Source organism: Rhincodon typus, chromosome 7, assembly GCF_021869965.1.
Source record: "Rhincodon typus isolate 14 chromosome 7, sRhiTyp1.1, whole genome shotgun sequence".
NCBI lineage: Eukaryota > Metazoa > Chordata > Chondrichthyes > Orectolobiformes > Rhincodontidae > Rhincodon > Rhincodon typus.
Genome location: NC_063338.1, coordinates 59,266,377 through 59,282,695, shown reverse-complemented (window position 1 = coordinate 59,282,695; position 16,319 = coordinate 59,266,377). Strand labels below are relative to the sequence as shown.

Below are 16,319 nucleotides of genomic sequence, written 5' to 3'. Positions count from 1 at the left end.
GTTTCGGGCCTAGACCCTTCTTCAGAAAGGCCCGAAACATCAGCCTTCCTGCTCTTCTGATGCTGCTTGGCCTGCTATGTTCATCCAGCTCTACACTTTGTTATCTCAGATTCTCCAGCATCTGCAGTTCCTACTATCTCTGAAACAATTTTAACCCCACTGCGAAGCCTCTTCTAAGGATGCCTACCCTGAAAAAGTTACCCTCCTCCCTCCGGAAAAACCTCAGTGGATCTCTCTCCCACTGCAACTCTCTCGTAATCTCTTCGGCCCATTTCTGAAGAAGGGTCTCGGCCCGAAACGTCAGCCTTCCTGCTCCTCTGATGCTGCTTGGCCTGCTGTGTTCATCCAGCTCTACACCTTGTTATCTCAGATTCTCCAGCATCTGCAGGTCCTACTATCTCTGAAGCATCTGTATTTACATTGGTCAAACTGCTAGTCTTCAAAGTCCCAGGCTGGTGTTCAGAATGGTAGGTTGTAAACTGTTATCCTTTAATCTTTTACTTCCATGATAAACAAAGTTTGCATCACAAGGATAGCTAATCAAGTTTTCTGGGTAGTTACCAGATGAATGGAATTGACCTTGTCAGGGAGATAGGCTTTGAGAGACAAAGAGTTTCTAAACTATCCCTGAAAACTCACTGACACAAGCAGGTTCTGGGAAAGAGGAAGCAACAAGAGATCAAATACTTTAGGGGCCATCATGCAGGAATGTAGATAAGAGTACAGATTCTGATTAAAGAGATCAGGTTTGTATGGATTTGAAATGAGACTGAAGGATTTACCTGGTTTATACAGAGGAGGAATCATCAGGAAAGCTTTCTCTGTGAAATACAGTGAAATATATCTACTAGTATATCTTTTGCAGAAAACCTCTCCATACTATTCATGCTGCACTGCTGAGTTGATGTTTTCAATCCTCTCTTTTATTAAGCTTAAAAAAAAGTATAAAGTAGATGCTTTTAAATTTGACTCAACCTATGCAATACTGTGTATGTTAATGATTAATGACCCATTACAATTTTCCAAATGAAAATCCAATTTTTTGTCTTTTGTCACCCGCTTTACTTTATTTTCTTGTGGGTATGGATGATAGGAGTTCATCAGTTAGGGCTTGACTGAATCATCTGCTGACACTTTTTTCTTAAGCTTAACAAACACTGGAATGTTGCTTTCTGTATATCATCTACTTAACTATTCAGTATCTCAAATGGCAAAATAGTGAGTTAGCATCCAAGAATGATTACAATAGAAATACAGGTTTTGAAGGTCTGTATGTGCAAACAAAAATGGGAGAATTCTACCAGCAATTATTTGCAAGTTAGCAATCACTTAAGCTAGGTGATTTGTGTTCCAAGGGACATGAAGTGTATGTTTCATAATGCAACAGCTCTGTGTGGAACATTTGAAGTATGATATCTGATATGTTGCCATTATAGTATAAGCAATGCTTTCTTATTTTCCTACAGAAACACTGATGTATTTCTTCACTGTGTTGAACAAATAGATTTGCTTGTTTAAAAGCCTAACCTACAAAATTTTAACACATATTTTGGTTGTCAAGTATCATCTTACACTTGAAGACAGTGGCAAAACTAATCCAAAGCTAAACCTGCCACCAAACATTTTGGGCAGTTATATTGTTTTTTGATTAATTGCATGCTGCAAAATAGATTCATTGAGTTGATTTTAACCCTATCCACCTGCCGGAAGAGAAATGAAACCATCCAGATGGCTCTGGAGTCACCAGGAACTGACCTACTGTGATTTTCCACGACTCTTCAGAGCCAGCAGTAAATGAGACTAGGCCAAAACTGGAGAGGTTTATTTAACACATGAATGTTAGGATCTGATAATGTTCTTAGGATGTAAATTTTACTAGGCTGCCTGAGAAGTATCCACAATCAGCTTCCTGGCATACCAATAGAGTAATTCATTGAACTGGAGCCAGAAGGGACCCAAGGGTAAATGTTTTTTTTAATATAAACTTTAGTTGTGGGGCCAGAGGACCAGCATTTAGTAGGTGGTCTGGCCCATACAAATTTACAGCTCAGCGGGTGGAATGTTGGTTGATGTCATTTAAATCAGCCCCAAGAGTTAAGATACCTTGTATTTTCTTGTTGCAGTCAGTGAGTTTTGAACTGACACAAAACTCACTCATCAAAAACTGGTTTGAATTGAAAACCAGGCAAGTGTCTTCCACTTGTATTAAATGTTATGAAATTGCAATAATTGAATAGAATGTGTGCTTTTACTGGTAAATTTCCTCCTGTTTATTGAGAGATTGTATAAAATTAAAATTATTAATGCCGTTGGCCTTGGCATTGCTAATGCAGTTCATATATGCTACTGTAGGCATTGAATGATTAAGTACAGGAAGTGGATTCTGATTTTCCTCCTGGGAGGCTGTGGGCTGAAATGCTATGTAAGTTACACACATTCACTCATTTTTTCCACAAGGTTCTGCTATTCAACAACAATAAAAGTCAGCACACATTGGTCATAAAACGGTAATGGTCTACTATAAGCCAAGAATAATAAACTTTAAAGACTGTGAAAATAGTTGTTCTACATCTTTCTCACAAAGAGGAGTTTACCAGTTATTCTCAAATGGTTTCATTTTACATTTCTCGTAAGAGTCATGCATCACACTTACAAAAGTTAGCTTAATTTATCATCAGTTTACATTGTGTCAGACATAATTGCAACACTGAAGTAAAATTCCAGCTTTAGCACTGATAGACAGATAATTGCACTTAGATAGAGTTATGCTAGGAAAGTTTGGCAGTCTCAAATCATCGTCTGTAACATTAACAAACTTGTACACTTTTGTCCATAGTATTTTCTTAAAGGCAAATGTGGAACTAGGGAAATAACTTTTTATACAAGTGTAGGGGGCTTAAAAGGAAGTAAAACAAAGATGCAAAAATAGTTTTTAAAATTACATTACAGTTACTTACATCAATTTCAAAGTTGATTTGCATAAGAGTAATGCTCCAGTGCATTTATTCAAATATTAGCTGCCAACGCAATCTCTCAAATGTTAGTAAGGTTGCTTATCAATTTTATATATGTTATATATTCCATCCTAGAAAAATAGCCTGGACATTGTATCTTGTAGTATTTGCCCTCTGCACTTAGGTTATTACAATGCCAAGTTTTATCCACAATTTTTATCTTCATTGAAATCACATTTTTGCAGTATAAATTCTGATGAGAGGTGAGCATTTGATGAATAACTCATGTTTTTAGATTTTAGCTTTTAGTAAACTTACATGTGTTTTCCATTGTCTACTTTTCTACTGCTGCTTGAAACTGCTGTAAATAAATTGCATGTGGACCCTTGAGGCCAGAGAAAACTAAACAATAGTTGCTTGGCCTACATTGCATTCCTATGTAAGAGCCATATGGTATATGGTTAAAACCATATAATAAAGATTATTATCTGTCTTTGTCTCTTCTGCCATGATTCCATTAAAAGTGATGCCTACTTCAGGTAGGAGGAACAAACAGCCTACAGTAGAACCTGAGATAACAAGGTATAGAGCTGGATGAACACAGCAGGCCAAGCAGCATCAGAAGTGCAGGAAAGCTGACGTTTCAGGCCTAGATCCTTCTTCCTCTACAGTAGAACCTATTCTGTACGTGCTATCTGTGTGATCAGTTGACAGCAAGTACACTTGTAATATAAGTTCATAAAAATAGACAGAAAGAGAAAGCATCATTTGACCTAACACGAACATTTAATCCACAATCATACACTCTTTGGTCTATGATGAGCTTAAAATACTTATTTAATTTCTGAAGGTCGGGTTTTCAAAATTTCTTCCTGCTCTTCACGAACCTTCAAGTAAAACTCAACAGCAGCTACATTTCTAACTTAGATTATTCAACTTTCTTCTTTGACATTTCTATGGTTCCAGACATTTCGAACTTATCATCGAGCATTTGACAACTTTTGTACTTACTTGTTCTTACCATTGACATTCCAAATTAGGTACTTATTAAATATTAAAATTAAATGTCAAAGGACTTCCACTAGTTCCTCATTCCACAATCCATCAATTTTTAAATATTTGTCTTTGCTTTAAAAAATTCTCTCTGGTCTCTCTTTGACAGTATCTTAGTACATTCTCACAGCAGCATATTTAATTACTGATTACTGTTTGTTTCTTCTTTGAATGTGTAGCTCAAAGACTGTTGTGGGAAAAATCTGTTTTCATTAATGGGGCACTAGGGCAAGAACTGGGGGAAGAGAGAGCAGTACTATTTGGACAGCCTTCATTTGAACATTGCTGGTACAAATATCTTAATCTATCATATAACTAGTGCTGAGAAGTTTTCAAACTAAACAGTGGGGTGAATGCAAGGAGGGGGGTTCACATCATGGAAAATGTGGAAAATTAAAGAGAAAAGGCAAGGTGATAGTGGAGGGTAATGATTTTGGTAATGATAACCAGAGTGTGACAGGAAGGGACAGAATGTACAAACATAATCAAGCACAAGCAAGTAAGATCAAAACAGGCAAAAACAATAAAAAGTCAGAAATAAACTTTCTGTATCTGAATGCTTGCAGAAGTCATAACAAAATGCTTGAATTGATAGTACAAAGGGAAACAAATGAATGCTGTTCAATAGCCATTACAGAGATGTGGTAACAGAGATTGAGCCTAAACAGTCAGGGATATTTGACACTTTAAAAGAATGGGAGGAAAGGAAAAGGAGGTAGGTTGATCTGCTAAAAAAGAACGAGATCAGTGCAAAAGTGAGAAATGATCTTAATTCAGAAGATGAAGATTTTGGAGTGGTTTTTCCCAGCCCCTGAATGATGTGGGTAATGATGAGACAGATGGGAAAATATGGTGAGAAAATTAAAAGGAGAATCTCAACGTCAAGAAAAAATTGTTTAGTTCTTTACCCAGGGTTTGAACGGCGAGATGAGAATCTCGCTAGTGAATGCTGAGAGGCCTATTTGCATTCATTTACATTTCATTTTTATCTAACCCTGCCTCATTTTATACAATTTCCTATTCTCTCACCTGTCAGAGAGAAACCGGATGGCGAGAATTCATGACAGGAAAGTCAGAGCATGTATCCAGTGGCTCCCACTTGCCACTTATTCCTTCAAGCCTCCTACAGTCCCCAACATCTCAGATCATACTCCATGAGCAGTGATTGGCTGCATCCACAACCCCAGAGGTTAGCATCAAATGTGTAATAGCCTTAGGGCATCACTATGGCACATTTCAGACTAACTTGGAATTCAGTTCATCATTTCAATGTTGCGCTTTGGAGGACACCAACATCTTATATTGCAATGCAGTTTTCAAGCCAATTTGCAGACAGGGAGAGATGCCAATCACATGCCTTGGAACAGAGTGCACCTCAGTACTATTCACTTTCTGTTTTTTCAATCATTCATTTTATACATATTTGTCTTGCCTTGTATTATTTGTTCTTTATTGCCTCATTCAGAACTTACACCAGGCAGCTTGTCATGGATGTCAATAATGGCCAGTCAAGGAGAAGGGCATGTTGTTGTATGGCATCGTGCTATGTTAATGTCACATCTACACCATGTTCCAACAGCTTAGACAGCAAACACATTGCATGTGCTTCAACCAAATGGCCATGTTTTAAAGTCTAAAGGGAATAGTTCGCGGTCGAGTCAAGGGACAGTTATCAGTCAAGAGGTGTCACCACAGTCGGTCAAGGGTAGTATCTGATCTCAGTCCAGGGGCTTGGACATATGTTCACTTTTGGCAGACTGGGACACGGGGTCCATATCACTGCATTAAGGGGAATGGTCCAAGGTCAGCCCCACAGGTCCAGTACAACAAGTCAGGGGATTCATATGTCAGTTGGCAAACTGCACAGGTATCAGTCAGGAGTTCAGTCATTCATCAGCTGGGACTGTTCTTCCAAATCAGTCATTGGGATGGGACATGATCAGTGCTGGAGTCTATTCACTGAAAGTTAAGAGTTGTCTTTTGTTGTATTAAGGAAGCTGAGGAAGTTTGTTGTGGGAATTGGAGGAAGTATCAGGGCATGCAGAAAGTACAATAATTGTGAAGGGAGGTAACTCAACATATAAGGATGGGAGAAGAGTTCTTGTCGTGCAGTGGTAGTGTCCCTACCTCTGAGCCAGGAGACCCGTGTTCAAGTCCAACCTGCTCAAGAGGTATGCAGTAATATCTCTGAACAGACTAGAAAATATCTATAAGCTTAGGAGAAAATTGTGCATTGTAGAACTTGGATTACCACGGTTGGCAGTAGGCTGAGGGAGAACTTTGTTGGACAGTGTAACATGATGATTGGCAAGGATAAACTGTAAGCCCAGGACTCAGGGGGTAATGTTAAGAGATGAAGAGTTAAATAAAAGAATTCATGGGGAAGATCAAACCCAAAAGGGTGATGGGGAAGGCTAGGCAAAGGGAACATAGAGGTTTGGAGGATTGCCTTGATTGACAATTGAGTCAATCTGTGAAGAACTGCTTGTGTTGCCTTTAAACAATGGTGTGGCTGGGTAAGTTTTTTTTGAGGGAGGGAGCTGTTTGACTGATGAGAGACTGAGCAATTTGGGCCTTCCCTAAGTACAGTTCAGAAGATTAGGAGATGATCTTATTCAAATATATCTGAGGGAGTTTGATAGAGTAGATGTTGAGAGTATGTTTCTTCTCATTGGGAAATCCAGAACTAGGGGCTTCCCATTTAAGACAGACACAAGGAGGAATACATTTCATTATAGGGCTGTTACTGTTTGGAATTCTGTTCTCCTGAGAGCAGTAGACGTCACTGAATATATTCAAGATTGAGTGGAACGGATTTTTGATTGACAAGGGAGTAAATGGTTATGGGGAGTAAGCAGAAAAGTGGTGTTATGTCTACAGCTAAATATTCTGACTTCTTTCTTACATTTCTGGCCCTTGTTGAAGCACCTTAAGGCATTTTGTTAGAACATGCTAAGCAAATACAAATTTGTGACACAAAGAAGTTAATCAAATCTGAATTAACAATGTCCATTGGGCGTCTATACTATGTTGTATGAAATAATGCCATCCATCTTGTATGATAATTTTATATTCATCCTCTACAAAATAAATGTACATTTACATCATTCATTCATTCCAACATTTTAAAACTAGAGATCATGGGTCTACTATGTTTTTCGAGTGGAACCATGTTCAGCTCTATGAATAAAAACCAAAAGAACTGCAGATGTTGTAAACCAGGAACAAAAACAAAGTTGCTGGGAAAGCTCAGCAGGTCTGGCAGCATCTGTGGAGGAGAAAACAGAGTTAACGTTTCGGGTCCGGTGACCCTTCCTCAGAACTGCTGAGCTTTTCCAGCAACTTTGTTTTTGTTCAGCTCTATGAATGTCTTTTATAAGTTAGGTATAAGCTTCAAAACTATTACTCTATTTTGATCCCTTTTAAATATACCATTAAAGGCAGTATTTGAGTGATGATACTATGGTTTTAAGAGGTGTATTTTGTCCTGGATTTTTTATGAACATTGGTTGAGACAGAGTTGCAGAGCAGTCTGCTTCAATCCAATAAAGTGCACAGCTTGTAAGATCTTAAGTGTTCTTTTTAATGTTGGAAAAATAGAAGCAGCCTGAATAGGTGGATTAAGCTCCCACAGAACCAGGATGTTTTAGTTTAGCTGTTGGAGTTGTGAAAGCTGCTACATCTGTCTCTGTGATAACAAGGTGTAGAGTTGGATGAACACAGCAGGCCAAGCAGCATCAGAGGAGCAAGGAGGCTGACGTTTCGGGTCTGGACCCTTCTTCAGAAATGGGGGAGGGGAAGGGGATTCTGAAATAAATAGAGAGAGAGGGGGCGGCGGATGGAAGATGGATAAAGGAGAAGATAGGCGGACAGGAGACAGACAGGTCAAAGAGGCAGGGATGGAGCCAGTAAAGGTGAGTGTAGGTGGGGAGTTAGGGTGGGGATAGGTCAGGCCAGGAAGGATGGACAGGTCAAGGAGGCGGGATGAGGCTGGTAAGTAGGAGGTGGGGGTGGGGCTTGAGGTGGGAGGACTGGATAGGTGGGAGGAAGGACGGACAGGTTAGGGAGGCGGGGACGAGCTGGGCTGGTTTCGGGGGAGGGAGAGTTTGAAGCTTGTGAAGTCCACATTGATACCATTGGGCTGCAGGGTTCCCAAGCGAAATATGGGGTGCTGTTCCTGCAACCTTCGGGTGGCATCGTTGTGGCACTAGAAGAGGCCCAGGGTGGACATGTTGTCCAAGGAGTGGGAGGGGGAGTTGAAATGGCTCGCGACTGGGAGGTGCAGTCATTTGTCGCGAACCGAGCGTAGGTGTTCCACAAAGCGGTCTCCAAGCCTCCACTTGGTTTCCCCGATGTACAGGAGGCCACATCAGGAACAGCGGATACAGTATACCACATTAGCAGATGTACAGGTGAACATCTGCTTGATGTGAAAGATCTTCTTGGGGCCTGGGATGGGGGTGAGGGAACCATTTCAACTCCCCATCCCACTCCATGGAAGATGTCTCTCTCTATTTATTTCAGAATCACCTTCCCCTTCCCCATTTCTGAAGAAGGGTCCAGACCCAAAACGTCAGCTTTCCTGCTCCTCTGATGCTGCTTGGCCTGCTGTGTTCATCCAGCTCTACACCTTGTTATCTCAGATTCTCCAGCTTCTGCAGTTCCTACTATGTCCACATCTCTCTCTGTTATAGCTAAAAGCTGGGGTTCTCTTCCTGTTGCTAGAATTGCCAAGGGTGTGCTCATGAGATGTTACTACATTGGAACAGTTAGTGAGTAGTTTATTATTTTGTTAAGTATTTTGATAAAGTTACAGTTAAGCCAATTCTTTTATTTTTATCTGTATTTTAACAATACTGTATGTATAAAGCACGTTTTACTTCTATCCTGATATTTTGACCAATCAAAGTGTGTCATGGTACTTGCCTTTAAAATAAGAAAAGTGAGGGTCTGGGATATTTCCATAACATGTTTTGAGGAGTTCTGGTCTGGTCCATAACACTAAGAATACATTTTTTTAGGAACATAGGAACACGAATAAGCTATTCAGCTCCTTGAGCCTGTTCTACCATTCAGTTAGATCATGGCTGATCTGTGGTCTAACTCCATATACCTGCCTTTGGCCCATAATCTCTTAACACCTTCACTTAAAAATCATCATCCCAGATTTAACTGATCTCGCATCAACTGCCACTTGTGGAAGAGAATCCCCAACTAGTGGAAGTAGTTTACTTTTGTCTATCCTGTCTTTTCCTTTTAATATTTCGAAGACTTTGATCAGATCACCTCTTAACCTTCTTAATTTTATAGAAAACAGACATAACTTACAGAATCCCTCCTCATAATCCCTGAAGTCCAGTTGTTATTGCTGCAAACCTATGTTGTACTCCCTCCAAGGCTTATATATCCTTCCTAAGGTGTGGTGCCCAGATATGATCGCAGTACTCCAAGTGAAGTCTAGCCCTGCAGCCCAATGGTATCAATGTGGATTTCACAAGTTTCAAAATCTCCCCTCCCCCCACCGCATCCCAAAACCAGTCCAGCTCGTCCCTGCCTCCCTAACCTGTTCTTCCTCCCACCTATCCCCTCCTCCCACCTCAAGCCGCACCTCCATCTCCTACCGACCAACCTCATCCCGCCCCCTTGACCTGTCCGTCCTCCCTGGACTGACCTATCCCCTTCCTAACTCCCTACCTACACTCACCTTTCCTGGCCCCATCCCCGCCTCTTCGACCTGTTTGTTTCTTCTCCACCTATCCTCTCCTCCATCCCTCTTCTATCCGCCTCCCACTCTCTCCCTATTTATTTCAAAACCCCCTTCCCCTCCCCCTTTTCTGATGAAGGATCTAGGCCCGAAACGTCAGCCTCTCTGCTCCTATGATGCTGCTTGGCCTGCTGTGTTCATCCAGCCTTGCACCTTGTTGTCTCGAAGTCTAACCAGGTTTTGTATAATACCATTATAATTTCTGTGTCCTTGTAACCCGATCCTCTAGATAAAGGCCAGCATTCAATATTCCAAATAAAAACTATTGTTAGGTTATAAAAAACTGAAATTGTTTCAACTTTTAGCAAATTAATTATGAACTATCACAACAAAAGTTTATTCACTAAGGTCACATATTGGGATGTCAGGTATGCATATCTCAAAATTGTGCATTCATTTTAATGATCTCATTGGAAAATGGTTATTTTTTGGCAATTTTTTTTGTGCAAGCATTAACTCAGGCTGAATACAGATATATGAGCACTGGTAGCTTTCCTGTAATTAGGCCATGGACCCTTTCACATGTAAGCCTACACAAAATGTGTCAGTAAGTTATCTCATCAGAAGCCATATCTTAGCTGATTTTACCTGATTTTCATATATGAGGAGTATTTCCAACAAAATGCAATCATCACGATTGGCAACTCTGCTTGTTCCCCACTATCCCCCAACCTCCAAACTGTTCAATCCTACAAAGGATTGAAACTGGAATCTCCCTGTTCTCTTGTGATTCAATAACTTGTCAGACATCACATTTTCCCACTCAGAATCTACAGAGCGCACATTTTCAAGTTAAAACATATCAAATTGTTGCAAGTTAAAGCATATCAAAGAATATTGCCTCAATCACCAGCCAGTAATACCTGTTTTGTACCAACATGCATATGCTACTTCAAGGGTTTGATATTTGGGCAAAGCTAGTGTGTCTGGTGTGCACTGGTCACTTATGCTTTCTGACGACTCATTGCTGTAAATCTATTAGTCTGATGATTCACAGTCACAATAAAAGTTTTTGAAACATTTATATTTCCAACTATTAACCAAATTTAGCATAAATTATTTCATGTCTGATGTTTTATTCAGTTGAAATGCAATGAAATTTGCTGCTACAAACTGCAAGATTTAGGCTGCTTTGGGCATAGTCGTAATTTAAAAATAATTGTTTAATTCAAAGTCACAAGTATCAATAATGTTTAATTTCCTGATTATGCCAACCCAAATGAGTCGAATTACTTTAAAACAGCAAATAAACATAGGAAAATATCAATCAACCGAATATAATTGTTGAAAAGCATCAGATGGAAATCTTTCATATAACAATTATTTTAAAAATCACGTTTATAGGTTCTAATTGACTGAAATAATTATATTATTGCCTTCCTGTTTACAAATATACTGAGGCAAAATGCAATGTTTAAATATCCTCTGTAATTTTCCATAATAAGATGGTACAGAACAAAGAATATGTTACCTTTTTGCTCTTTGGTGTGTCTGACCTCTCAAACAGCATTTTCAGATCATCGAGGGGTATGGCAAATCTCTCAATCCTTCGAGCAGCTTGTAGATCTTCCTTAACAATTTCATTTTGGGTTGATTCTGTTTCTTGCGTGGATTTTGGTGAAATTGAGCTATTGTTTCTCTGTGTTTCCTCCACCATTCTGGTTTCTGACTCACTTTCCATGTTTTGTAGAAATTATATTTTCAGCAGGTAAGCTACAATGTCTGAACACAGGATGTCTTCAGTAATGTTACCGGCGAAATTCCAGCTCTGGTACTTGTATTACAGTTGCTGATATCCTTGGATTGGAAGCATTGGCAGACTGGTGACTAGACCGTTGTTGAGGGCTGCTGTAAAGCTCTCGAGTATTGCCTGAAAGCCTGATATTGAACGAATTGTCCAGCAGGAACTTCAAATTACTGGAAACAGACTGAGGTAAAACTCATATGACTTTCTAAAAACATTCCTTGAGGGCGATGCAATTAAATCACAAGACTCCCACGTCTTCTTTGAAAGGTTCAGTGAACTTTTCTTTGTTTGGAATTCTGCCAATTTGTTTTCCTACAAGTCAGAAAATGTCAAAATTGAAACATATGGCAGAGAATTGAAGCATCATAGGGAAAGTATGTGTTTATGAAATCAATCTCATTTGTGGCTAAACTACAGCTGCGCAAAAACATGAATTTGTTTAAATTGAATAGCCCTTGTCATGTGAAAACTCAATCTCAAAAACATGTTCCTGATTTTGCTTCAAGCAGCAAGAATACAGCTGAGCTTCAGCAAATACTGCTGAACTTGTGGAGAAAATTCCCAGCTAACAGGAAACCAGATCAGGAAGAGAGTGAATTCCCAGAACTTCCTTGAATGGAAAAATGCCACGTAACAATTTTACTTAGAAACTCACTTTTTGTTAAGTAAATGCTCAGAAGAAAATGAACACACTGCCATCAGCCTTCTAAAGGTAACACTTAATATGTAACCCACCAGCTGTTTTGCCAATTTGCCACCTTTTTTCTTGCCATGTCTCAAAAAAGCTGCAATTTTTTAGAAGTTACAATAAAAGCAGGGATTCGCTGACTTGCCTATTACATTGAGAGAAAAGTCTGAAATTGTATAAACTGTACCATCATGTGTTTAATGGAATACATGTAACCTGAATATTAGTGATTGCTGATGGTACGTCCTTCCACCTGGAGCTTTACACATCTATAAAAATAGCAAAAGGTACAATCTGATTACACACATTTGGGGCGGTCATTCTGACAAATAACCACACTGCATGTATGCAGAAACTAATAACTCACTCTTGTTATTTAGTTCAATGTCATACAGTGAATGTTTTCTACGCACGACTGCTCCCCATTGTGTCAACTCCATAAATGACCTTGTGTGGGCAAGAATTGCAGTAGCATTTGTTTTACATTAAAATATAACTTTGGATTACTACCTGCATTATTTTTAAACAGGTACTTTACTATCTATTTTAAATATTCAGTTGTGGCATTAAATGATTTAAGACATGAATACTATCGTGTAATAAAAACATTACTCTTTACAACAAAATGCAGTATAAAACTCTGCCTCAATTCATTGAAACAAAATAGTTCTTCATACATAATCATGATTTATTCTGATGTGTGATAGTCATAATGTTCTGTAAAATCATTGCTTAATTTGAAGAAAATGTTACATCAGAAAGTTACTTAAGTTTTCAAATGAATTGGATCTGCACTACTATAAATGGAAATCCATTATGAAATTACAGTAAAACAATTCTTCTACTGTTTTTCTTACCACAGATTTTCTTTTCGAAGTTAAAGCAGTATCTGATGCAGCAGCAATATTTTAAAATCTAATGAAATTTAAAAAGTAAAGATGGCACTCAGTTCTCAGGACTCATTAAACTAATGAATACCCAGCATAATGGTCTGACACACATCTGACAACAGATAGCTGAAGGATATAAAATCTCCAATATCCCGCTCGGGACAATGCATTATTTAAGAGACCTCAAGGGAAAGCAAAGAGCCAGTGGCTGCGCACTTCAGCTACTGCTATGTGCTCAGTTTACAATACAGTCCTTTAAACCATAACTTTTTTTTCAAGTCACTAAAAATGTGATAAACTTGGATTGGAACATGTTACTTTGGCATACAATACAAGTTAACTCATCAATAACAGTATATTAATAATTCTTAATATTATGGAGAATTAATTCATTTGTAGTCCTACTCACTGAACCAATTTTTATAATAGTCTGTCAGAAAAATGGATCAGCGTTGTGTTTGGAGATATATTATTGCACTTGTTCTTGAATCATGCTGCAGAACTTTTGTTGAAAAAGCAAGTCACAGTTTGACTGGATCCATAGGAATGTAAAATAATATTGGTCAAAGAATAATTTATCTCTTGATTATGTAAGAGATATTGCAAACTGATCGAATGCAATGAGTTGCATTTACGAACAATATGCTTTGCTATTCCTGCAAGTGACTTTCACTCATAATTGTGCAGCAATTGTTAGCTGGATGTTGCAAACCACTCCAGAGTTTAAAACAAAAGGATCCTGAACAGTTGTGTATAAGTAACAAGTTATTCACTATAACAAACCATTTGCCCCAATCAGTATAAATAATACAGTAGGTTTCTTTCAGAATGTCAACAGTCAGCAGTAACTGGTTTTCACTTAACTGATCAGATGAAATTGTTCTTAGAATCTGAGAAAGTTAGGGGAGATACAGTAGAGGTGAACAAAATCATGAAGGCTTTGACAAATATAAACAAGGAAAAATTGTTTCCAGTGGCAGAATGGAAGTAACTAGAGGGAATAGATTTCAGCTAATTGCAGAAGACCTAGAGGTAAGGCAAAGAGAATGTTATTTTTTATGCGGTGAATTGCTACGATTTGGATTGTACTGCCTGAAAGGACGTGAAGTAGATTGGAAAGATTAACTTTCAAAGGGGAATGGGAAAAATACTTATTTGAAGGAATGTTGGAAAATGACAGGAGAGTGGGATGGTTGGGTAGCTCATTCATAGCTATAATAGGCTAAATAATGTCCTTCTGTGATATGTCATTCTATGGCTTCAGAAGGAATTATGTTGCAATGACTTAGCTGAACACTATCACAACAGACTATGGTGTCCAGAGATAGTAAGAACTGCCGATGCTGGAGTCTGAGATAACACAGTGTGGAGCTGGATGAACACAGCAGGCCAGGCAGCATCAGAGGAGTAGGAAAGCTGATAGAAGAGTCATTTTCTGAAGAAGGATCCTGACCTGAAACGTCTGCAGACTGTGGTGTCCACTTGTCAAAAACATTTCTTTCTGAGATTATGTAGTACTGTCACAAATAACATGGATAAATGTATACTACTACAAAGGCATATAATTTATTTAAGAAGGTGGCAGTATGGTCATTGTCACTGGGTCTTGATTTGAGGATGGCATCTGCTCAGGATTTCATATGTTTACCATGAAATTCATGTAACAGAACAAGCTGATTCACAACCCACAGGTCTTTGGGCTCATGAGCAGGATGTTCCATGAAATAGTGAGATTCAGAGTGCAGGATTTGCTTCCTTATTCTTGTCTTTTTCTGCAAACACTCTACCTCAACAGTAAGGTACATGAGTTCAAAGAAAATTGAAGTTTGATGTATAAGTTGTATCCATTTTGAATGACTGTTGAAGAGCCCTTCCTAGTCATTAATGGCGGCACAGTGGCTCAGTGGTCAGCACTGCTGCCTCACAGCGCCAGGGACCCGGGCTCGATTCCACCTTCGGGTGACTGTCTGTGTGCAGTTTGCACATTCTCCCTGTCTCTACATGAGTTTCCTCCGGGTGCTCTGATTTCCTCACACCGTCCAAAGATGTGCAGGCTAGGTGGATTGGCCATGCTAAATTGCCCATAGTGTTCAGGGATGTGTAGATTAGGAGGATGGGTCTGGGTGGGATGCTGCAAGGGTTGGTGTGGGCTTGTTGGGCTGAAGGGCCTGTTTTTACACTGTAGGGATTCTATGATTAATATCAATACTGCCAGTTTTCAACGAAAACTTCAAAGTGCCTTTGTAGCATTTTCTTTGTCCTCACACCCCCATCCCAGAATTCTAGCCATTTGAGAGTTGCAAAAAACAGGACATACGTGGGGAGATACTTTCAAGCATTTTGAACACTGAGTCCAGTCCATCTTAGTTGGCTTTGCAGGAGCTTTGCCTGAATGCAAGACTTGGACTATATACCAATATTAGTCTAGATCACTCGAGAAATTCCATCAGACATGTCTCCGGTGCATTCTCCAGATTGACCGTTGAATGTAAGTTTGCCCTTCTACAAGCAACTCAATAAGCATTCAGGCAAAATCCCTGGTGGTAGTAAACCCATGTTTTAAGACTGTCTTTTTTCATTGCTGAATCCTGGATATATAACAATGCATGTTTGCAGGATCTTTTAAATTATTTTGCATTCATTTAGATTCAGCTCCTTCATCAATGATCTTCTTTCCATCATAAGGTCAGAAGTGGACACGTTTGCTGATGACTGTGCTATGTTTAGCACCATTCATGACTCCTGAGATACTGAAGCAGTATATGCCCAAATACAGCAAGACCTGGACAATATCCAAGTTTGACTGAAAAGTAGCAAGTAACATTTGTGTCATTCAAGTATGATAAATGACATATCACTGACAAGAAAGGGTCTAACCATCACCTTTAGGCATTCAATGGTATTACCATCACCAAATCCACCACGATCAACATCCTGGGGCATTGCTTTAACTAGAATTTGAACCGGACGAGCCATGTAAATACTGTAGCAACAAACGTAGGTCAGAGGCTAGGAATTCTGCAACAAGTAACTTACCTCCTGACTCCCCAAAGCCTGTCCAAAAGCTACAAGATACAATCAGGAGTATGATGGAAAAATCCCCATTTGCCTGGATAAGCGCAGTTCCAACAACACTCAAAAAGTTTGATATTGTCCGGGAAAAAGCAGCCCACTTTATTGGCACCACATCCACAAGCACTCACTCCCTCTGCCACTGATGCTC

At 39.3% G+C, this 16,319-nt stretch overlaps 1 protein-coding gene across 1 annotated transcript in view; it reads right to left on the bottom strand.

The window, feature by feature from the left end:
- The window catches only part of xirp2b (xin actin binding repeat containing 2b), a 92,532-nt gene extending 80,456 nt beyond the window's left edge, over positions 1 to 12,076 (bottom strand). The window contains exon 1 of the mRNA XM_048599221.1: positions 11,243 to 12,076. Coding sequence (XP_048455178.1) covers positions 11,243 to 11,428 — 186 coding nt within the window. The 5' untranslated portion in view covers positions 11,429 to 12,076. The remainder of the gene's footprint in view (positions 1 to 11,242) is intronic.
- Positions 12,077 to 16,319: the final 4,243 nt, after the last annotated feature.